This window comes from Brassica oleracea, chromosome C5, assembly GCF_000695525.1.
Source record: "Brassica oleracea var. oleracea cultivar TO1000 chromosome C5, BOL, whole genome shotgun sequence".
NCBI classification, from domain to species: domain Eukaryota; kingdom Viridiplantae; phylum Streptophyta; class Magnoliopsida; order Brassicales; family Brassicaceae; genus Brassica; species Brassica oleracea.
Window position 1 is genome coordinate 3,676,613 of NC_027752.1, and position 25,552 is coordinate 3,702,164.

The 25,552-nt window shown below is 30.7% G+C and overlaps 2 protein-coding genes and 1 pseudogene across 2 annotated transcripts; 1 reads left to right on the plus strand and 2 right to left on the minus strand.

Annotated features, from left to right (window-relative positions):
* Window positions 1-11,628: 11,628 nt before the first annotated feature.
* Window positions 11,629-13,190, plus strand: LOC106293525 (transcription repressor MYB6-like). The gene is made up of 3 exons (XM_013729202.1): window positions 11,629-11,905; window positions 11,975-12,104; window positions 12,249-13,190. Exons 1-3 carry the CDS (start codon window positions 11,773-11,775, stop codon window positions 12,988-12,990), a joined length of 1,005 nt encoding a protein of 334 aa, XP_013584656.1. The 5' UTR covers window positions 11,629-11,772; the 3' UTR covers window positions 12,991-13,190.
* A 2,484-nt stretch (window positions 13,191-15,674) lies between these two features.
* On the minus strand, window positions 15,675-17,402 carry LOC106344288 (mitochondrial Rho GTPase 3-like). The gene is made up of 6 exons (XM_013783694.1): window positions 17,179-17,402; window positions 16,977-17,045; window positions 16,623-16,680; window positions 16,374-16,532; window positions 15,857-16,288; window positions 15,675-15,788 (listed from the first exon to the last, which is right to left on the minus strand). The coding sequence occupies exons 1-6, from the start codon at window positions 17,400-17,402 to the stop codon at window positions 15,675-15,677; spliced, it is 1,056 nt and encodes a 351-aa protein (XP_013639148.1).
* A 1,673-nt stretch (window positions 17,403-19,075) lies between these two features.
* Window positions 19,076-25,552, minus strand: part of LOC106344289 — a 9,110-nt pseudogene continuing 2,633 nt past the window's right edge.

Genomic DNA, 25,552 nt, shown 5'->3' on the forward strand with positions numbered 1-25,552 from the left:
TAAGATATAAAACAATTTATAATTAAATATTAGTCAAACAAAAATATTTATATAAAGATATTTTCTAAACTATTTCTAATATATGAGTGTTTTCAAACTTTTAACACAATAATAAGTACTTAGTTTGATGAACGTTTTTTTGACATATATAAATAATTTGATGTTTGATTTAACTATTTAAAATCATAAATAATAAATTAGCTTGTGACTGAGTTCAAAACAAATTTTCTTGCTTTTACTTTAAACCAGTTTAAGTTTAATCCGTGAAACAATATAACTTCAGTTGGTGACCGCTAGAAGAATGAAAAAAATGAACAAAATAAAAAATAAAATTTCATTTAAGAAATTGAAAAAATAAAAAAAAAATATGAATTTCTGTTCAATTTGTTCCTTATCAAAATTGCATAGGGAAATATTTTCTTATAAATTCATTCTTCCGCGGGAATTTAGAAGAAAAAAGTGGGATCTACCTTTCAATAATTTGACTAAAATTTCAACATATCTGGTATAAATTTTGAGAAACAAAGAATTCACCCTAATTTTTTTCTTCAACATGTTCACCAATTAGGTTTTATAATGCTGATTTTTGGATTAATAAGATATAAAATAATAAGTATTCTTCAGATAATTATGCCCGTATGTGCGGGCAAAACACCTAGTACTATATAAAAGTTGAGGCTATAAGCCATTAAGGGCGTCCACGTTGGATTTAAAACCACCGATCGTAGTATGACAAATCATTATTTAAGTTTAATATTTTTAAAAATGTTAATATTACCAAAAAATATTTATTTCAAACTAAAATATAAATCAATATCAAATAAGATAAATTTACAAAAATATAAATACTATATTAATTTAACATAATGTTTAATATTTTTCGAAAATTAAAAAATAAATAACGAAAAGAATAATTAATTTAAAAATACAAGGTTTTCAAACATGTATAATTATATAAATCTAAATTTAAACTCATGATTTTCAATGTTTAAGTTATATACTATTGAAAATATTCAAAATAACATATACTATATATAAGTTGATATTATAAATCATTGAGAATGTTCACATATTATTTTAAAGGACCAAAAATATACCAAATCATTTTTTAATTTGGCATTTCTAAAAATGTTAATATTACGAAAATTTTTATTTCAAAATAAAATATGAATAATTATCAAATAAGTTAAACTTACAAAATTAAAAACATCATGAACAAATCTATACTATATAAAATAAAAGTTAGAAAATTAACATAAAAATAACAAACAAATTAATAGTTAATTTAAAAATGTAATACTTTCAAACAATTATAACTATATAAATCTAAAACACATTATTTACAAAATTTAGGTTACATACTGCTGAAAATATTCAACAAAATTATGTACTATATGTAATTTGATGAAATAAATCATTGAGAATATCCACATATTATTTTAAAGCACCAAAATATGTCAAATTACCATTTTAATTATTATTTTAAAATTTTGAAGATTTTCAAAAAAAGTTTATTTCAAAATAAAAAGGAAACTACTATTCAATTTAGTGAAAAGACAAAATTATTAAAGGAATCAATTTGATATATAAAGTAAACCTTTGAAAGCCCAACATAAAATTAACTAACAAAAAAAATCTTAAAGAATACAAGAATTTAAAATAATAAAAACAATATGAATCTAAAGCACTTTTCATTACATATGAATCTAACAAAATATGATTTCGAAATGAAAGCTATTTCTTTCAAAAAAATGTCAATAATAAATTTAGTAAACAAAATTGCCAAATAACTAAAAGAATCAGTTTATTATAAAAAAAATAAATGTTTGTAAGATCAACATAAAATTAAGTAACAAAAATAATCTTAAAAATATAAGGTTTTCAAATAATAAAGACAATGTAAATCTAAATCAACTTTTCATTACATATGAATCTAAATAACATATGATTTCAAAATTGAAGATATATATTATTTAAGTGTTCACATAGAATTTAAAAATATCATTATAATAATATAAAAATCAGCATCTTAATTTGATGAAGTAAATAAAAATATTATTTTATTAAAAATAATTAACTTGCTTTATAAAATAAGTATATATTTGAAATTAAACAAAAAATTAACAAAAATAAAAATATTCAAAAGTAAATAAAGTTTGTAAAAAAATATTTCTAAATAATCATGTATGTAAAAATAAATAAAAACCAGCACAAAACTATAAAAAGATAAATTGAAATTTGTAAAAATTATCTTTAAAGTTATATTGATATTTATAGTTAATTATTGAAAACTTAATGTAATAAGAGATTGTTCACGTACCTTATTGGAATTGGTATTGATCGCATATTATTAATAAAAATCTAATTATGTCTGTAACCTTTAATATGATATGGACTATATGCTTTAAAAAACAGAAATAACTGAAAATACCAATAGAAATATTTAAAGTCAGCATCTTAAGTTAATATTCTTATAAATCTTAAATTTTCTAAAAAAAACAAAAAAAAAAGAAAATAAAAAAAATGTTTACCTGATATATATGCTAACTCTTCATTAATTAAAGTCAGAATTATAAAATTATGTCTTAAAGTATGTCAAAACATACAAATAGCTTATAAATCAAAATAAAATAAATAATTAATATCATAATACTTAATATATTCAAATAAATATAAAGGTAAAGTGAAATTTAGTATTTGTTTTTTATTTATATTGGTCTCAGCTATAAAATATTATAATATTATAATATGTTATATGAGTTTCTTAGAAAAATATTGGTTGATTGTGATTCTTTTTTTACCGAGCCAATTTATTATTTAGTTTACTATAAGTTACAAAGCTCTGTTAAAAATTAGTGATGGTAACAATAATTTACTTATGTAAGAAATATATTGTTAAACAGGTCGTTTATCTATATTTTTCAAATCATTTATCTATGTGTTCTCAAGCTGTTTTTATCAATAAATGAATAAACATAGTTATTTAGTAATCAACATTTAAATTTAATAAATTTTGACATATATGTTTTTAAGAAAATCATTATAAAAATATTCATTAAACTAATCAAATATATTTTTAAGAAAAAATTCTAAATATTCTATAATCAATAAGTTTTTTTAAATATGGTCATTAAAAATTATGCAAACTATATGGTGACTTTTCATAAGTCTTTAGTGTAATTCACCAATAAAATTTATTGGACATATGCTTATGAAACTTTATTAAAGCAATTAACATAACATATAAAACTAAAAATGGTCTCATACGAGTTTTATCAATGAAAGATATTTGAAACAAAATGTTATCAATATATATGACAACATAAAAAAAATCAAAGAGGCTAAAAATTAAAATAAATTAGTTGAAAATTCAAATAATATTTACAAATAATATTGACATTAGAGTATAGTCTCAGGCTCTCGACAACAGAAAATAAAGATATGAAAAATATTCATTATACATTCGTCAGTTGGAAAATATGTTATCTAAGTTTGTGAAATATGATGTGAACTAATAAAACATCATAATTACGGCGTTAATTAATATTGTAACTAGATCAAGTAGAAGATATATCTAATATTTTTTATTTATATGCGTTTACTTTAATTAATAAAAAATTATTTAACATTAGTTTAAAGTTGTATATATATTTATTTCTCTTTTTATTATATCTAAAATAAAATTGCTATTTAAATTTCATAAAAATATTTATTATGATTGAACTCTAAATAAAATACTAACACATATGCATTTAAGCAACTTCAGTATGAGTATTTCAAATACAGATATTCACAAAAATATATAATACTTTTACTTTTATTGTAAAAAAATTGGTAAATACAAAGTAAAGCTAGATATTGTGCATATGCATTAATTTTTTTATGTTTTTTGAAATAGAAGTAAAGCTAGATATTGTGCATATTGATTAATTTTCTTATGTTTTTTCAAATAGAAAGATAGATAAAAAAATAATAATAAAATAATTATAAAGTGTACTATTTTTTGTTATGAATAGAATGATCAATAATTTTTTTTTAAATAAGATTAATAAATAATATAAACACGATTATAAATACACTTACACATTTACATATACAAAAAAGATATCTAAATATTAGTTTTTTAAAGAGTGTAATTGTATAAAAATATAAATAGGAAAAATAATAAAGCATATTTTGAATAAAACTTCATATAAAAAGTATATAAACCAATTATACTTCATTATCTTAAAATTAATATAAAATGATACAAATTATTAAAATAAATTCGCGCGTAGCGCGAGGTGATAATCTAGTATAATCTAGAAGAATTCAGTGAGATAAATGGGGTCTCTCTCTACCTTAGACCGCACAAACATATTTGCACCAAACGGAATTCTTTGTTCGATAAGTTTTCAATGAATGTGTCCTTAAACTTGGATAATGAAAATTGAAAAAAGTGTTGTGGAGAAAGCAGTACAAAAAGGGTTTTGACTTCATTACTTTCGATTGATATATCTTCTAATGAAGATGGATTAGACAGCTCTATAACTAATTACTATAACTAATGAATTAGGATAAACCAAGGCCGTGCCTGACTTTTCTAAAGTTAGAAGCAGTCAAAAAAAATTTGGCCCCAAAAATATTATTAAGATGGCTTGAACCAATGACATTGACAAATGAAACAGCCTATTCATCCACTTAACCAACAAAGAATCTTGCCAAATTGGCCTCTAAAATTGATTATAAGAATATTGGCCCCAAGCCCATGCTTGACCAGCTTGTGGTCAGGCCCGGCCCTGGGATAAACAATAGAAAACCGACACATAACATAGAGGGAGACAAATGAAGTAAGATAGGTTTTCACTGAAGGACCCTTGGTTGAAACTTGAAAGAGAAGAAAATGGTGTTAATGTGGCAAAGCACAAGAAAAGTTAGACATCATTTTGCTTTTGGCCACACTAATCTATCAAAATTATTTATGATTATGTCTTTTCTTCTCTCCTATTTTACCAATTAGATTGTGCCATAGAGAAAATCAACCATACGAGGCCTCTTTTCTCATTTTTAATCAATGTTTAGATATTTGTTTGCCTTCTTTCTAAGTTTAATCTTTTTCTTAACCACAAATCATATAACACCGATCAAATGATCATTATGGCCTTATGGAGAAAGCAAATAGTAAAATCAAAATAACAAGAAACAAAAACATGGATTAAAACTTTGTTCACATAAATATGCGAAAATAAGAGGATTAAGTAGAAACTACAATCAATGTAAGTTGATGTATATGGGTAGCTTTTGTTTTTCAGTTAAAAGGAAAAATAAAAAAAAAACAGTAAGAAGTAAATATAATTCAAAATAAGAGTAGGGATGAATAATTTATTAAGATTTAGAAAACATAGAGATAGGTACTTAAGTAACAGAAGTTAATATAATTGATCTAGTTAGATTTTAAATGTGATTTAATTGATATTCAAATAATAGAAAATATGATATTCAAATAAACAATAGTATTTTTTAGAACTTTGTTTTATGTTTCATGTCAGCCTTTTTAATTTAATTTAATTTTTCTATAGTTTGTTTTGTTTTCTACTCTAATGTTTTAAATAAATTATGTAATATTAGATTATAAAATAGTTTATATAACCTACAAACATAGGTTATTCGTCCATGTCTGTTAATATGGGCATAATATATTTATCATGAAGAATTGTTTTCAATAAGCGAAATGAAACTTTCAAATTATTCAAGAAAAGAAGAAGAAATAAAACGGGTCCTTATTAGTACAAGTACATGCATGTGCTAATGTTTTCTTGATGATGAGATTAAATGCTGAACGGGCCAATTAAGATGGTATACAATTAAGGTCACTTCTCGTTGGGCCCTCTCTCTCTAGTGATGTACTATACTACTTTCTTGCAAGTCCTTCCAGTTCCACCTTTTCTAATTAATTAAATTATCATTACCACAAAAGGCCGATAAATCTTTCAAATCGGTGTGGAATGTATTGAAATATTGTGCACTTTCACAAACCTTTACTAGATGCATGTTTTCGTTTATCATTATTAGTTGGTAGTTTTATCCACTAATAGTTAATCTAGATGGTCTAAATATTATTGTGATGGAAAACTATTGTACGGAGACTGTAAAGTAAACAACAGAATACATCGATATACATCTTGCAATGATATCTTGTTGTTTTTTTTTCTAAAAAAAAAGGTTAAACCCGGATCTATTAAAGACACAGACCTAACCCCCGGGTGAAGGTACAGCCTACGGATAGACCCTCTCCTGGGCATTCAAATGAGTCGAAAGCAATAGCCCATATCCGTGTGGCCAGCGGGGTTCGAACCAGGATTCGCCGTATTGGGTTTATTCCCTCAAGCGCCACTGGACTACCACCACTGGTTAATGATATCTTGTTGTTGCGATTCTTATTTTCTTTATTTTTATTTTTTTGTGTGTCTTCAGCATTAATTAGTTTCGTTTTGATTGCCAGATATGTACTAGTAATACAAACGTACATCGAAACCAGAAGCGCCGTCAGATCATTTATATTCTTTTGTTAATTTGATAAAAATGGAGACCTAGGAACAAACTAAGACCTAGATTTAAGGAGAGTTTTCTGCGTATACATACTTTAACAGACGTGTTAAGTATACAGCCTCTTCTTCACATTTTGTCGGCGAAGATATCATAATCCTCGTGAGTTGTGACGATGGCAAACGACAACGACCGTTAGACGTAACCCTTCTTCACTTCTCGACTTAAAGAGAGACACACTAGGGCACAAACCAACGGAAATGACAGTGAGGATAATTAGCTTTTTTTATGAAAAAAATGAGGAGGGTTGAGTTGGGAGAACATCTCATATGTTACAATGGTTTTTATTAATAATAATACCTCCAATATATAGCTACAATGTTAAACTTATTTCTTAATGCATGAAGATTAACCAACTATTCATTCATTCCCCACCAAAGCAAGGGTTTGTAAAATAGTTTATGTTGATGGCAGCATTTACATCACTACTTATTACTTTGAGCTATCCTATGATATAAGTGCTTAAGTTATTTTTGTGTTTCATTTATAAGGTATCATAACTTTTATACAAAATTAAAAATAATTTATTTTTGTGATGATCGGTTAAACTGAATTTATTAAATATTAAATGGTATTTTAAAACAAAATTAAAAGAGTATAATTAGTTTGTTTTCTTAAATTTTGCACTCGTAATTAGAAGAAAAAATTATAGCGGAAAAGATGTAGTGTCATCAGTTTTACTATGTGCCAGCATAAATACCCATTATATTACATTTACAAAACTGTAATAAATTTAAGTTTATAAATCTGTAATAAATCTAAGTATGGTGAAATATAAATGAATTTATTATCACGTGAGTAAATTGATGAATTAAAAACCACAAGTTATTAATTCTCAAATTATTTGCATGTATGATCTTAACTGAAACACGTATAACTTTGGAAAATTACTGAATATTGAAAACAAATAATGCATTTAGTGGTATAAGGCATCTTCCTGTTGAGTACTTAGAAGATATGCTTCGAGTTTGTCTTTCAAAAGGATGAAATTAGTCTGAAAACTTGGAAACAAAGAATAAGATGCATGCTCCTAATCAAATCAAAATCAACGCCTAAGAAATCTGAAATCGGATATGGTTTGCATATAATTAATGGAAGGGCTACGGCGGATATATGTATGATTGTCATATAATTGAATGATCGATGATGATCAAATGATGGGTCTTAATCATGCATGATCCTAATCAAATACTCTCTCCGTTTCATTTTAGTTGTCGTTCTAGGTTTATGCACACAGATTAATAAAACATATGATTTTGTATATTTCCAAAATAAAAACACAATTAGCTATACACCTAACCGTATTTTCCCTACAACAACATTTAAATCGAAACGGAGGGAGTATGTTCTATTTTTTAAGGCGATACTTATATTATGTAGTGTAGTTAACATAATGTTTTATTTTCCATGATATACTCCAAAAACGTACTGATTGGTATTAGACTATTAGTTTATTGAGTATGATTAAAAGGAAACTCGCTACAATGGCAAAGTCTTTCCCTATATTCTTTTAATTAATTATTTGGTTAATTATTTAATTCGAAGAATCTTTTGACAGCCTTGTTTCAAGATATATTCTACAATAAATCCACTAGTCCATTTATTTTATTGTGTTTGGTTATGAGACATTCATGTCGATTTTGGTTATTTTTATAAGCAGGATCTCTTGAGTATTATTTAGCTAATCTTCTTTTCGGACTCCTGCATGAACAATGTATTCTCTGATTAAAGGCTTCATTATATTGCGGATGAAACAAATCATTCCATTAGTTGAAATCAGAAAGGTAAAAGTAAGGTATGAGGCATACGACCAGTTATTAGCAAAGATAATGATATCTGAATTCGAAAAGAAAAGTATGAACGTATGTACTAACGTAATAATGAACTTGAGTCTTGACCACATATATTATTATTATTAATAGTCTTTTGTCAAAAAGTTATAATACTATTATTATATATAGTTTTTATTCTTCTAATTTCTTTATTTGAAATTTATGGTAAACATGTTTATCAAACAAAATATTAAGATACATAATCATATCTAGTAAAAATTAATATGGAGTATTTGTACCTATAATCTCACTCGTCTTTGCTTTTTCTCAAATTTACTCGCGAACCAAAAAAAACGTGTTGTCTATAAGCAAGACTGGTAGATGCGTTACATATACTATATCTTTTTTTTTGACAAATACATAAACTATATCTTAATGCAAGTAAATAAAAAACATGATAAATAACTTGTAACTTCGTGACGTTAAAAGTCATATATAAACGTATAGCCTTGGGTCCCAATAAACAAATGGATTATCGGTAAGAGTCTAGCGAGTGGCCGTCTCTAGATAACGTAAGAAAACTACAAAAATTCAACATGTGAATATTAATTTGAGGGAAAGTTTGGGTGAATGGACAAAGAATATACCCTCTCTATTATGACTGATTTATAGGCAGAAAGGGAGAAAAATGCCAAAGAGAAGTGTGTCAATTTAAATTTAAAAATGCATAAATCAAACAAAAGAGACACTTAATTATTCTCATTCATACGAAGAAGAAACCATGTTTTTTAAGCAAATTTTCTAAATTCCGTTATTTAGCCATTTAATTTCATTTAATCATTTTTGGAAACATTAACCGTAAATGACAATTTTTTGCTGGTTATGAACCTTTTCCATTATTTCCTTTACTTGATGCGTTCATCTTAACAAAGATTAAGTCTTCATTTAGCATATGCTTTTAATTCATTGCACAAGTCTTGCATGACGACAACGTAGAGCTCTTCTTTTTCTTCTATCTTATCTACACACAACCATCTAATGTGTTATTTTAATTGTTCCATTCTCACTGTAAATATTTTTTGTACAACACTTCAACCGCTCTAGTAAATATTAGGTTTGGATTCATATTAATGCTTTAGTAAATCGCGCATCCTAAACATTTCAATGAATTTTGCAGATGTTGGGAAAGTCAGATTCACCTGGTGACATAGATACTCAAATAAAGAATTTAAGATATTTTTGGAATTTTATCATTCTTTTAGAACATATGTATAACTTCAAATATGAAGTTTTTTACTCTCCAAAAAGAAATTTGAGTAATAAAACTCTATATTTGAAGTTTCATATTTTTAATTGCATTTTGGTTTCTACAATCACACATCAACTTTATGATTTATAATTATTTTCTCGTTTGTTGTTTTAATCCTTAAAAAAATATATCTCATAAATATTTTAAATTTTGTTTACAAATTTTAAATTTTACACATAAAATTAAATAAATACTTTAAAATAAGATTTAAAATATTTTAAGTTAGATTTAGACAACAATAATATACAAAAAAAAACTTAACAAAAAGATTTTAAAAAATTACATGAAGAAATAACTATTACACAAATTTAAATATTACAACAACACTAATAATCATGTAAGTTTGATCCGGAACCTTCACAATTTTCAAATATTGTCCAGATGTTTTGTGTAACTGAAGATGGTTGTTGTTGTTGTTGTTTTTGATGTATTTTCGTACAATTCTTTCTTGTTCGTATCAAATATATTCACGAGTATCAATATCATCGAAAATAAATTGGTCTTTTGACAATATTTTATGTTTCTCTTTTACTTTCTTGTTCCGATGTAATGTATTTACAAGTATAAATATTACCCGATTTCAACAACTTTTAACTCGTAATCTACAAAGTAAAAATGAGGAAAGTCATTTTTACTTCGAAATGTACTAATAGATCATATATGCATTACAAAAATCATTTTATGAAATAATATGGTATTTTGTTTGAAATTTAATATTAATTAAGTTTTTTTTATTTTATTTTTTTATATTTAATAGTATATTTTATTAATTAATATTGTTGTAATATGTCTATTTATATTCTAGTTATTTACAAAAGTTTTATGAATTCAAATTAGTTATGAAAAATATAAAGACCATATTATAAAATATAAATAGTTTTGAAGTTGAGTTTGAAGTTTTGTTTTTAGAGAAGAACACCTTTAAACTTCAAATATAGAGTTTTGGAAACTTCAAAATAAAGTTCATTTTTAGAAACGCTCTCATAAGCACACATTGCTCCAAGCTCTCGTCTATGTGCGACTTTGAAACAAGTTTGTAACACTCATGCCATCTACATATATGTGGAAGCCACATTGTTTCATCTATATATAATCCATTAAATGTTTGTTGGCATGAGTGTTACAAACTATTCGATGCTCTATTCTCAGTCGAATATACTAAAAAAACACTCATACCAACAATCTATATATAGTTTGATGCTTTATTCTCAATATACTAAAAATTCATTTATAAACAATCATGATACTAAAATTACTTTTTAAGCATGCTTAATTATGTTTATTTTTATTTATTTATTTGTTTTCGTCTTTCTGCCTTACATGAATATATAGTCATTCTCCAAGAAATAAATGTTTTTGTAAACCTTGACTATCTCGGTGGAGAAAAACATAAAAAAACATGGAAAACTCTTCAGAACTCACATAAATCTCCAAAATGTAAACTCTATAAGAGTTGCTGAGGTCATGCCATTTTTACGGCTGCGTGTTCGTAGTATAGGCCGAACATGAATGACCATGTCTCCACTACTTAGAATCACACTTCTAAAATCAATTTTAACTCTTAAAAGAAAGATAGTTTTTGGCGACTGATTGAAATTAGTGATCATATTTTAATTGTATCATTTGAATGTGATGAAAATGGGTCAACAGGGACATGAAGAATGCATGGTGATTGGAGTGATGTAAAATGTCAAAACTACATGAACTCCATTTCTTAACCATGACTCTCTTACTATTGGTGTTAACCAATCCGACGTGACCAATCAAATTGTTTTTTACAAGGCTTAAAAATACAGACTTTTGCCTCTCTCTCTCTCTCTTAAATATCTTTTTTCTAGAGAGAGACCAAATAAAAGAGAGCATAAAATTCAACAAGCCCTTCCTTACTAAGAAAGCGACTTTTCTTAGTCCTTATTAATACTCTTTCTCTCTGGAGTTCCTTTACTTCATTTTGTCCACCTATCTCAGGTTCCATTAGCCTTCAAAAGTTTCATATACATTCTCTCTGCTCAAAACTTTTTTCTTTCAATACTTATAAATAAATAAACACACATCTTTCCTCTCTTTCATCCCTCCTTAGCAGCATTGCAACTTTAAATCAACTAAATGGGTAGACATTCTTGCTGTTACAAACAAAAGCTTAGAAAAGGCCTTTGGTCTCCTGAAGAAGACGAGAAGCTTCTCAATTACATCACCAATCACGGCCATGGCTGCTGGAGCTCTGTTCCTAAACTAGCTGGTAACATTTTCTCCCTTATAAACTCATGAGCAAAACATTAAAAGTAACAAATCTGAGCCTACTTTACAGGTTTGCAGAGATGTGGAAAGAGTTGCAGACTAAGATGGATCAATTACTTGAGACCTGATTTAAAGAGAGGAGCTTTCTCTCCAGAAGAAGAGAATCTCATCGCCGAGCTTCATTCAGTCCTTGGAAACAGGTAAGAACATAATCATAGGAAACAGAGGATCATTTTTTAGGAAACAGAGGATCATTTTTTTTTACGTTTTAGGGTTCCTCTGTTTCTTAACCCTACTCTGTTTTGATCATGCGTGTGTGTTAAGATTCCTCTGTTTTTGATCAGATGGTCACAGATTGCGGCGAGGCTTCCGGGAAGAACAGACAACGAGATCAAGAACCTCTGGAACTCAAGCATAAAGAAGAAACTGAGACAAAGAGGCATCGACCCAAACACACACAAACCCATCTCCGAAGTTGACAAAGACAAAACAACAGCAACAAGCAACAACAACAACCACAAGTCTCCTCCTAGCTCCTCCTCTCCAACTAACCAAGACTTCTTCCTCGAGAGGCCATCTGATTTCTCCGACTACTTCGGTTTACAGAAACTTAACTTCAACTCCAACCTCGGACTCTCTGTTACAGCTGACTCTTCTCCTCTCTGCTCCATGATCCCGTCGCAGTTTAGCACAGGAAACATGGTTGGTTCTGTCTTTCAGACTCCGGTTTGCGTGAAGCCTTCAGTTACTCTTGCTCCGGACAACACCTCGAACTTCTTCGACAACGGTGGATTCTCATGGTCAGGCCCAAACTCTTCTTCTTCTTCTTCACTAGTCAAACCTAATCATAACTTGGAAGAAATGAAGTGGTCAGAGTATTCAATGAACACACCGTTCTTCAATAGGAGCACTCTGAACTCTCAACCGATCTACATCAAATCTGAGGCAGAGTACTTAGCCGATGTCTCGAACATTACAGATCCTTGGAGCCAAAGCCAGAACGAGAATCTAAACACACCTGAAGATAGTGACGTGTTCTCCAAGGATCTTCAGAGAATGGCCGTCTCTTTTGGTCAGTCTCTTTAGGTTTCTTTTTTTTTTCTTAATTCTAACAGATGTAGAGAAAAAAAAAACATATACTATACATGCATACGTATACAATGGGTTCAAGTGGTATTCATGGGGTAAACAAAATGAGCTGTTTTTTATTTTTTATTTTAAGTGTGTTTTATACGTCAAATATTCTTCTATCTTTTGCAAACCTTTCAGTCTCATATTGTATAGTTTTATATTTTTGTTTTGTTGTTGAGATTATGATGTATAGTATTCTCAGATGATTCCAGAGGTCTGTCTATGCAATTAATCTGTTGAATAACAATGATGAACGTAATAAATTAGTTTCTGTCTGTTTCCGTGAACGAGTTGTGATCCAGAGTCACATCCTTCACCATTTTTCAGACCTGTAATTAATTACAAAGACAAAAGAAAGCATAAAATTAAGGATATGATCTTAATAAACACGAAGGAAGTGATTAGATGGTTTTCATTTTATCATAAAGTCAATTGATTTACTTTATAACACAAATGTTTTTAAGATTCCAATCCAAAACAACCACCTTCTACTTTTTTCGAATTAACCTAACGCAATAACTCGACCAGTAAGTAAAAAAGTATCAAATATTTGTTTGACTTTAATTTAATTTAAAGCGGACATTGTATATCTTAAACAAAAACGTGATTTGTCAAACATATAAGTCTAATTTCAAAATTATAAAATGAAAGGGAGAATATTTAGAATTTGTTTTGCATTCGAAAAACGACAATTTTCTCAAACAAAATATATTAACGGTATATTTCTTCAGTGATATATGTAAATTATTTACCGAACAACAGATTAATAAGGTTTAGATATATTATCATATGCATTTGCTTTATAATATGGTTTAGTGGAACCATTAGTGCATGTGAGCCGAATAATTGGTGCTACATTGAACTAATCATTGTGTTAATTTTGATTGGAGTATGAGTATGTTATGAAAGTATGATTAACATAAACACTTGTCGCGGTTAGTTAACAATAAAAAAAGATCTATTGTGAGAAAACAATGGAGAATGTCGTGGAATCTTTTTGCTCTCTTTTCTTTCTCTCCTATAATTTATTTACCTATATAGTTTGACGTCGAAATAACTTCTTATACTTAATTATCTTAATACAACGACGTTCGGATATACGGAAACCGTGTTGTCATGCTGATAACTGGACAAATAAAATGGCATTCTTTATTCTTTGAGAGGGAAGCTTCGGAGGTCTTAAAGATATCATATCAAAAAGAAGAAACGGTGAGAAGACTTCGAAGGTTTTATGACTGTTGACTAGATGATTGATTGATTGATAAGGATTTTAAGTTTTAGTTCTTAGACCATCCTCAGCCGGTTAAGAATTCTTTGAAATTTTTTTATTTATTTTTTATTATTATTTTTTTTTCAGCTGAAAAGAAAAAAAAAATCAATGGCGGGCCGTCACCTAACAGCGGGACCCGCAAACAGTTACAATACTCCAAGCGAATTTATCTTTAAAGAAGGATACGAAGAGACCAATCCTTAATATATTGCGGGATCCATCAAGTTTTTTACTACTTTTTTACCTAGGTTTTGGAACTAAAAATTTGACAAGAAACTCTATTGCTTATGATATACTACTGTGTTAGACTACCAAACAATGGCAGACCTAGAGGACTTTTTTACCTGTGTCAAACATATAAAAAATAGTTGTAAAACATGAAAATGAACTGGTTCAAAATCAAAAATACCTATAGATTATAAAGAGAAAATCAAATTTATGGTGTGTCACTTGACCCACCTTTACGTCAAATAGGTCCTCCTCTGCTACCAAACATATTAGTCTTAGTAACGATTCTTGCTGTCACAAGGATAATCACAGTCTATGAGCTTGATTTTTTTGATCTCTCGAAATACCAATCTCCAACAGTTACAGCAATCCCCTGTTTTTATTTTCCAACAAGTTGATAATTTGTGGGATTATGAGAGCTTCTAAGTGTTTTAACCGTGATGAAGCACACAAACAAAGTAAAAAGGAGTGAAGTAACCGTAAGTATTTGAGAGAGAAGAGAAATTTGAGAATTTAAGAGAATGAGAGGATTTGTGAGATTGAGAGAATGAAAGAAATGTTTGTATTGAATTGTGTGTTTAATTGTGTAACATACATGGTGTATTTAAAGGAAACAAAAGCAATAAGCACTCAATGGTGGAAGAATAAATAACTAGTAGTGGACTAGCCACTCCTCCCCATTTGGTAAGTGATATGACCACTTCTCCCACTTCCTCCACTACTTCCCTTTGTTTAATTCTTCATGTCAACATATCTATGTTTACAATTTTTTCTTTCTAAGATTGTTTTGTTATGTTATAAACATGTGCATTGAATATTAGCATATATATAAAATTTCTTCCTGTTTATTTTCTTTTTGTTTGCTTATAGTAGTCGATATTTTTAATTTTATTTTAATAGAATTACTTTGGAAAATTTAAGATTTTTATAAATATTATAAGTATTAATTATGAAGTTGATTAAACATATTTTTGATATTTTTAAATTACATGTTAATATTTTTAAAGCATAGTACTCTCAATGTAGCAACTCATTAGTTGGAGTATCTTACATGTCACTCTCTTCATGGTTAATTTTGCTGCGTGCAGATAGAAAGACTACATTATATTCAAATTTCGTGATCTTTTGAAAGTAGAAAAAGTTACCTTTCAGGTGCAGTTTCAAAGAGAGATTCCATCATTTGAGGTCCCAAGTTATTGAAACGGTGATAGACTCTCCTTAAGGATCCAATAGCTTCATTTGTCAGCTCAACACTCTGCACAAAAACCAAATCAGAACAGCAGCAAGTAATCACAATAGAGTTATATTTCTGAAGATGTTTACCTGATCAAGTATGCGTTTGAATGATGAATAAGGAATCATCTCATCTACAAGTCTTATATCATTGTTGTATCCGAATGTCCTAAGCATAGTCCATAACGTTCTGAGTTTTCTATCCATGATAAGCTTTGTGATTAGAACCAAAAAGCCATCTACTGTGAGGCTGTTTTCTTTGACTCCTTCAGGACACAGTTCTTGAACAGATTTTATTAATGCTCTACAACGAGAAGGCATCAATGGTATACTGAAGCAACGAGCATTAATATGGTTAAAGCCGTCGTCACTGAGAATGTAATCATTGTCACATGCATTGAGTTCAAATATATGTTCCAAGGCAGCAACACATCGAGGCTTCAGTGAATTGGTTACTTGATCATATACGGGTCCTATATGGTTCATAGCCGCTATTTGCGCTTGCACAAAAACCGCTTGAGCCTGCTCAAAAAATCAGTTTGGTCATTTTCAGACATGAAGTATAGTAAAAAGTTGTAATGCTTTAGAGTGTTAAGATCTCACTCACAAGCCAACTGATATCAGATAGCCTCGGAGCAGACCACTCAATGCATATCTCGATTTCTCGACATTGTTGCCTTATAGGTGTTGTTATCTCTTTAGTGTCGATTGTATTGTGTTCCTTTTGGATAACACTATAACCTGCTACTACGATAGGGACTCTCACCTATGTAATATAAGGGTCAGAAGACAAACATTTAATAAGAAAAAGGTACATAATTGATTGATGAAGACATAAGAAAGAAGGAAAATAAACCTTTAAATGTCGAAACAGAAGAAGCCAATATTCACTCAAACGGTCCAAAGTCTCTAGTCTATCAGATCTCTTAGAAACACAAAGAGTTACAAGAACAACTTTTCTTATTAGCTTTAGAAACTACTCAAAACTAAAGCTCTCAATATGTTTCTCTTCGATCATATGAAACACCTCTCCATTAGACCTATATTTATATGAAAGACAATTTCCTTTAACATGTGGGATATGGAAAACACAAATCTAACCTAAATAGAAACTTACTTTTCCTATTTCTAGGTTTCCTTATTATGTTTATCTTAACATATTAAACATCTAATAATATGTTAAGTTTCCACAAGCTTGGAATTATCCAACAGTCTATCCATTGCAAACGTTGCATCTGCTTCCTTGACTTCCCTAATGATATCTCCCTTGTCTTCTGGTCTGCAAATGTTATTAACAGAGACATCAATAGAAAAAAAAACCATTATGTTTAAATATAAACCTACCCACAGAACATTATTATATGAATCCCTTAATGATGTCCATACAAACACAAATCATAATAAACATTTACCTCAAAGAAGTGTCGATAAGGGTAAACAGAACATCCTCAGAGCAATATTCAGAAGGTAAATTTGTGTAAGGTAACAGAGGAGGGATTCTAGGATCAGGATGGTTATGATCAGTTACTGCAGCCATGATCAAACTTGATTTCCTAGTTCTTGTCTCACCAACCACAACAATTCTTACCAGTTTTGTCGAGCCATGAGATTCTCTCAAACCAAAACCACTCATCATCTTAGTTGGAGTATCTGTACTCAGCCCTAAGAACAAAGAATTGATCTATTGGTTAAATTTTATGCATTACTTAGCAGAGATTTATGATATTACAAGTTTACGGGCCTAAATGGTGACCACCTTGAACTAAAGGAACGAGAGGAAATATTACGTTACTAATAATTCCCTTTTCTTTTTACATACATTAGTAATTTTTTACATAAATGGACACACACAATTTCTCTTTGTTCCTCTTTGTATATGGAACGATAGAACAAAATTATTTCCTATCAACTTTAACAAGGAACTAAATGGAAAATAATAAAACTTGGTAAATATCTATTACCATGAACTAGAAAATTAACATTTTCATTAGTGGTCCACGTCCATTGCTTCTATTATATATTAAAAATAATAATTCTTTCAACATAACCTAAACAAGCGTTTAGAGTTTTACCGCAAGACGCACACACTTTTTTTTTGTCAAACAAAAGATACACATTTTTATTACAATTTTAAGCGAGTTCTATAATCTAATAAGATTGAGATGGAAAATAACATAATATTTTGTATGTGTTTGTTAGATATCATGTCATGTTCAATAAACACTAGCAGATCACGTCGTGGACGTCAATCCAATGGTGGGCAAGAACTACGACCGATGGTGGAACAGCTCGTAAAAGGACATATATCTATGTTTACAATTTTTTCTTTCTAAGAATGTTTTGTTATTTTATAAACATGTGCATTGAATATATATCAAATTTCTTCCTTTTTATTTTCTTTTTGTTTGCTTATATTAGTCGATATTTTTAATTTTATTTTGATAGATTTAATTGTGTAACATACATGGTGTATTTAAAGGAAACAAAAGCAATAAGCACTCAATGGTGGAAGAATAAATAACTAGTAGTGGACTAGCCACTCCTCCCCATTTGGTAAGTGATATGGCCACTCCTCCCACTTCCTCCACTAACTAGTAGTGGACTAGCCATTCCTCCCCATTTGGTAAGTGATATGGCCACTCCTCCCACTTCCTCCACTAACTAGTAGTGGACTAGCCATTCCTCCCCATTTGGTAAGTGATATGGCCACTCCTCCCACTTCCTCCACTAACTAGTAGTGGACTAGCCATTCCTCCCCATTTGGTAAGTGATATGGCCACTCCTCCCACTTCCTCCACTAACTAGTAGTGGACTAGCCATTCCTCCCCATTTGGTAAGTGATATGGCCACTCCTCCCACTTCCTCCACTAACTAGTAGTGGACTAGCCATTCCTCCCCATTTGGTAAGTGATATGGCCACTCCTCCCACTTCCTCCACTAACTAGTAGTGGACTAGCCATTCCTCCCCATTTGGTAAGTGATATGGCCACTCCTCCCACTTCCTCCACTAACTAGTAGTGGACTAGCCATTCCTCCCCATTTGGTAAGTGATATGGCCACTCCTCCCACTTCCTCCACTAACTAGTAGTGGACTAGCCATTCCTCCCCATTTGGTAAGTGATATGGCCACTTCTCCCACTTTCTCCACTACTTCCCTTTGTTTAATTCTTCATGTCAACACAAGTGAGAAACATTATTTCTGCATGTAAATTTTTGCAGGCTTGCAGATAAAAAATGCGTTGAAAGAATATTATAGGAATCATGATCATCAATAGTAAAAGGAGTGTTTTTGTTTTGTTTCTTACCTTATTACCCGCTTTGAGGGTTTCCAGGAAACCAAGCATCTTGTCTCTCAGCTTGGCAATGAGCCCAGCCCAGGCTGAGGTAATTTTTTTTTTTTTTTTGGAACGCAACTTCATTGATTAAAATAAAAACGTTTAACTGAACGGGTCAGTTATTACATGGCGTAACGCCGCTTTTGCTAGGAAATCAGCATCCACATTCTTCTCTCGAGGAATCCAACAGAAAAAATAGCATCAAAAGAGCTAGACTCAATTCTAATATCAGAAATTATGCCATAAATCTCCAGTGGTTCAAAAGATGAACTGAGTGCTTTAATCAGCTGTGAAGAGTCTGATTCATTCGCACCGTAAACGCTGGATCCCCAGCTCCTTACTCTTCTTGATCGCTTCCCTCATTGCTAAACTTTCGGCCATCAGTGGTGATATGACAAAGGTAGTAGAGCTTGAGAATCTCTGAGTTTCTCTTGCGGTTTTGATAGCCCAGCCCAGTCCAGCGGTTCCTGTTGTCTCAGTCCATGCAGCATCTGTTTGGAGAACTGTATCGTAGTGTGGTACGTCTTCTATCTTGCGTTGAGAAGGCTTCTTCGGTTCATCTTGGCACTGCGCATTTTGCCAATCCTTTGCTGTGGAGATTGCCCGGGATATAGCTTTCTCAATTGTCACGATCTTGTTGTTGAAGATCAGGTTTTACGTGCTGTCCATAGCGACCAGATGAGCCAGGGGGCTCGCTGAGTTGCGACGATCCCCACTGGTGGGAGACACGTTAACTCAATCAAACCCATCCAATCCGTTTCCAAATCTAGTAATCCTCTCTGATCCAGAGGTTGCAGAAATGGAGCCTGTTTCCCGCCTGAGGTAATTAATACTCCGTTCTTTCTTGTCGTCAAAAATGTCTCTAACGCATTTAACATGCTTATCCTGAAACCTGTAACTCGGAATTTGAAAACAAGAAACAATCTTGAATATCACTAGTCCTTTGTTTAGAAGAGCCATATCAAATTACTTAAAAATCATGTGTATTTTTTTTTTACTTCAAGTCTTATTATATTTAGTTTCGGGGAATGTTTGAGTGCTTTAGGTTACCTGAAAACATCATTATTTACCTTCCAAGACCTTCTTCTGAGCTGCGTTGCATCGAAACATGAAGCTGCAGTCATGCCAACTGCCACTCGAATCTGCAGATGGTGGAGCTAAACTATTTCCAATCTGCAAAGGAAAAACAAGTTAGTTTAGTCCCTCTGCGAAAAAAAACTCTGACACAAAATTGAGAATTTTTTTCTACAAGTGTCACTCTATTATTTAATCTAACTTTTTATAAATTAAATTTAATTACAATATAATTATATATCATTACTATATTTGTGAGAGACTATCCTATAATTATAACCAGTGATGATGCTCTTGACACGAAAACGCCACATGATTCACATATAGTGAAAAAGAAAATGATGAAAAAGATGGAGTAATAAAAATAACCTGCCACGAATCAAATGCCGAGTTGAGAATATACAACGGAGTCATCACTTGGCTGATTATGTTTTGAGGGAAAAAACACTGAAATATTGATACCAGATTACCAAATGATCAGGAACTAATCATAGCTTTATTACACAAGAAAACATATAAAGAACAGCGGGAGATGGATACCGAAGTTGGATCAAGATGGTTTGTACATGTGCGGAAGCGTGTTTTGCAAACCCTAAAAATTCAATAGAATACTTGGTTAGCCTTGGCCCTTCGATGATCTATATATCATCACAGATACATAATAATAACGTTAAATGCTCGTACCTGGGTGTTAACGACACCAGAATACATACGCCTTAAAGTACGACCTCCAGATATATCAACGCTTCAGTTACATATAAGACAACCATGTCAATATATACAAAAAGTTTCATCATCTATTGCACAAAGCAAGATTGGGGAAAAAAATACTCACGTATCTAGGAAGAAGCCAGCATCTCTCATGCATTTTACTTTGGTGCTTAGGGGAAACAAGCTCTTGAAATCATCGCAGCGTAAAATCGTTGAAAGACCCCCAGCAGAACAACCGGTGAGCAAAGCCTTAATGTAATATTATTTACACTAATTACTTGGGGATAAAGAAAGATACAAATGAAAATTTGAAATCTATTATTATAAAGTATAGTTTGCTCACTCCTGGTAAAGATTTGCCAACACTGGAAAGATCTAACAAGTCTCTGACTTCGTTAGGGATCAAACCTGTGAGATTCACAGATATTAAAAGTGACTGAAGTTATAGAATTTAACATTTAGGATGTATTGTCTGTAACATAGCTTGAAAGTCCATGACTTGGAGTTGTATCTCTTTGAATTGGCCTCACATTGCATCTGGCCCATTTTCAAGTTTTTGTCTCGACGAGGTTCCAGAAAGCTAAACGCGTCTCCGGAGATGTTTACCTGAGGTTTCAATGAGAGGAGAGTTTAACTTTCTTTATGTATATGAAGAAACATGGGATGGAAAGAAACAGAGGAGGAGGAGGAGGCGTCTTAAACCTTACAAGCACAACTACATTTGCAATGAACAAGGTAATGATCGCACTTTGCTTCATTTACTACTTTGATGGTCCTTAAACATCTTTTTGATCAATCTTGTGCTGTCTTCACATTTTTCATCTAATGTCACCCACAAAACAAGCTAAACTGCTAAAGTGATCAAGGATTGACAAAAGTAGCTGTACAGTAAACAGAATGTGTACTCATTCCTAACTTCATAATACTCTAAAATCATGAGAGGATTGGTTGTGTCGTGTGTGTTGTGTGTTTATAGATAGAGATGATGTCATAGGCAATTGATGAAACATTTGACAAAGAAGAAGTTTGAAAAACTACAGATCTAGCTAATCAGGTAAGTACTGAAATTTCAGACACAAGATACAGACATATATACACACACCTTTCGTTTGTTTTTTTCAAGCTTCTTCAATCTAACTAATTCCTCAATATTCTACTGTTCTTATAGGTGGTCGATGAGATTACAGTTCGCAGGTTGGCTTTTCTTAAGTAGTCAAGTTAAAATTTGTCAAGAAAATATTACAGATGGTTTAAAACTAACTTTTGTCTGTTTTATCTCTAAATCTCAGGATGGCTACAAAAATGCCGTTCCCACTACAGTCAATAAAAAGAGGCACAGGTATGTAAATAGAAATGACTATACTTTGATCTATTAAGTTTATGAGGAATATATAATTCATTCTTATCGGTGTTAATATTATTGCAGCTTGGAATTTACTGAAGTGGATGATCTAAAAGCTAGAGTTAGATATATAGAGATCACCAAACAAATTGACAAGTTCCTATCTCATTATTCCAAACAATCTATAAAGTCCTATATCTATCACAATTCACGTGATGTCTGGTTTGCTCGACAAACTATCTCCGGCCAGACGGGCCAACAACAGCATGACCTATAGTGTCTGTCACAGAAACACACCTATAGTGTCTGTCACACTTGCAGAGCTTCTCACGAGTATGGAAGATGAGCAGAACGGCAAGAGTCATTCCATTCCTTCTCCTTCAAAGACTTGACTTACAGCGTGAAGATCAAGAAGAAGTTAACCCACTTTCCTGTTGCGGGAGCTCCGATGGTGATGATATGGAGATGAACACCAAGATGCTCCTCAATGGTATCTCCTGCGAAGCCAAAGAAGGAGAGATGAATGGCCTTTCTTGGAGCAAGCGGGTCGGGAAAATCAACACTCATCGATGCATTAGCCGACCGTATCGCAAAAGAGAGCCTACACGGTTCCATCACTCTAAACGGGGAAGTTCTTGAATCCAGCCTTCAATAATTCATATCAGCTTACGTGAAGCAAGACGATCTTCTCTTCCCGATGCTCACCGTGGAAGAAACTTTGATGTTCTCCGCCGAGTTCAGGCTTCCAAGCTCCCTCTCTAAAAAGAAGAAGCAAGCACGTGCTCAAGCTTTGATCGACCAGCTCGGTCTTAGGAACGCAGCCACGACCGTGATTGGTGATGAGGGACATAGAGGAGTGTCGGGAGGAGAAAGAAGACGTGTCTCGATAGGGATCGACATAATACATGACCCGATTGTTCTCTTCCTCGATGAGCCAACCTCGGGGCTTGACTCTACAAGTGCTTACATGGTTGTGAAAGTGCTTACATGGTTGTGAAAGTGCTTCAGAGAATCAGCCGAGCTACATAATCTTAGGCTTGCTAGACAAGTTACTCTTCCCGTCTAGAGGGAACAAAGTTTACAGCGGCTCACCGGCAGATCTCCCTCGGTTCTTCTCAGAGTACGGTCACATTATCCCCGAAAACGAGAACAAGACAGAGTTCGTACTTGACCTAATCCGTGAGCCGGAAGATTCACCGGAAGGAACAAAATCAGCTCTCTTCTTTTAAACTTGACCTAATTGTATGATTGTATCTCAGCCAGAAAAAAATATGATTATGTTTGACAGTATTCTTGGAGGTTTTTTGTTGTTGTTGTTGTGGAGTTTTTTTTTTTTTAAATATGAACTAGATCTCGACCCGCACAACCGTGCGGGTTTTATTTTATATACTAAATCATTTTAGTTTATAAAACAAAATTTATCAATAAATTAATATAATTTAGTATTATGTATCATCTAACTCTATTATACCGGTGTTTATGTGATTTATGATATTATTATTATAAAAAAAATCAAGTTTTGTATTCTTGTAACAAATTTTGTCTTGAAAACATAATTATGTAACAGTACTATTTTACATATTTTTTATTTCTAAATTTGAAATATATATAAAAGTTAAATCAAATTGGACCTACTGTTAAAAACTAAATCAAATTGGTAATAGATAAAACAATTTTGGGATACTGTTAAAAACATCAAATTTTTAACACTATAATATATTGTGCCTGTAAAATATTACGGTGCAATTAGTTAGTCTGTAATTCAGATTTGGTGTATATAATTTGTTTTATAAACGCAGTATACATATGGTGATTAATTAAACCCATTTGGTATAGTATTCGTCGTTAATCTAAGGGGTTAGTTGAAATTTGATTTATAATGGTTTACATCCTGGTTATCTATAAATTTATTTTACATTTAATAAGGATTAAAAATTGGTCATGTTTACCATTCCGGTTTTGTAGGAGTTATGGTTATATTAGTTGTGATATATTATTAAACCATGTTATTAGTAATAAATAAATGATAACTGATTTCTAATGAGGATCCATTTTTAAAAAAATCTCACATAAATCAAGGTTGTGACTTCTGTTTTAATATATAAGATAGATCATCGAAACTTAAATGAGATATGTCTAGCCAGTATATATATCTCTCTTTCTAAAACGTCCGAACATTATATCTAATTGTTACAAAATCTTACAAAATACTCTGATATAAAAAGCTAATACATTCTTATAATATATTGAAATTTCATTTTCTTTTAAAATCATTTTAAAAACAATGATGCAGGAATGAAAGAAAATTGTATTCATATGCTGGATGAATATTTTATTTTCCAATACCATAAAATTAGTTTAAATTTCACTAGAACATATATAGGGGTGATTGGTGATGGTTGTGAATGCTTTATACAACCATAATTCTCTCTATAACAAATCAAAGCAATCAAGCTTTCTTAAGAAAATCTATAGTTACAGCCCAAAATCTTTAAAAAAATACAATTTTATGTTTAGTGCTTTTAAATATTTGAAATAATTCTGCATTAATAAAATCTAAAGCTAGAGCTACATAATCTACATCTTAAAACTGAAAGCAAAAAATCACAGCTCCAGTAGCAACTATCACTGATATAGTTGTTTAATCACAGTTTGCAACTATCAGACTTAAATAAGAAAATACGACCATTTATTCTATGTAGCCATATTTTCTAAAGATGTCGTTTAGCAAGCTTTGGTGGTTATACGAAATGCAAATCAACAATTTGCTCAAACACACATCCACCAAAATAACTACTACTATATAATATTTTCTCTATTCCTTCTACTAATATAATATACATATCAAGTTGAATTTGTTTACATAAGGGGTTATAAAAATGCAAACAAACAATCACCTTATACACGCATAAAACGGAAACAACGTACCAAGATTTTAAAGACATGACAAAAACCACTAATTATTATTCAAACAAAGAAATTGGGGAATGTCAATGTAATACATTTTAGCTTTCTCAATGAGACTAACTTAATAAAATATACATTGAGTATTCTCTTCCCTAAAGGACGTCTTTAATTTTCTCCCCAGAGTAGGCATCTATATTATTAAAAGAGAATTATCCATTTGAAAATGTTCTTACTTCATTAATTAAATTCTCTATTTTTTTACTTGTCTTTTTGAGTTGCATTTATGAAATATCCTAAAACGAATAAAACTGCCAAATTTATTATTTGTCTTTTCAGTTACATTAATGAAATATTCTTAAATGAATTTAAACTTCCTATTTTATTGTTTGTCTTTTTCAGTTACCTTAATGAAATATC

Bases quoted from the DNA above. Each gene is read 5' to 3' on its own strand.
- LOC106293525 (XM_013729202.1), top strand. From the start codon at position 11,773: ATGGGTAGACATTCTTGCTGTTACAAACAAAAGCTTAGAAAAGGCCTT. The intron at 11,906-11,974 runs GTAACATTTTCT...CCTACTTTACAG, and splicing joins CTCTGTTCCTAAACTAGCTG to GTTTGCAGAGATGTGGAAAG. The intron at 12,105-12,248 runs GTAAGAACATAA...GTTTTTGATCAG, and splicing joins CATTCAGTCCTTGGAAACAG to ATGGTCACAGATTGCGGCGA.
- LOC106344288 (XM_013783694.1), bottom strand. From the start codon at position 17,402: ATGATGAGTGGTTTTGGTTTGAGAGAATCTCATGGCTCGACAAAACTG. The intron at 16,533-16,622 runs GTTTATTTTCCT...TATATTACATAG, and splicing joins TTCTGTTTCGACATTTAAAG to GTGAGAGTCCCTATCGTAGT. The intron at 15,789-15,856 runs GTAAACATCTTC...GTTTTTGTGCAG, and splicing joins TCAAACGCATACTTGATCAG to AGTGTTGAGCTGACAAATGA.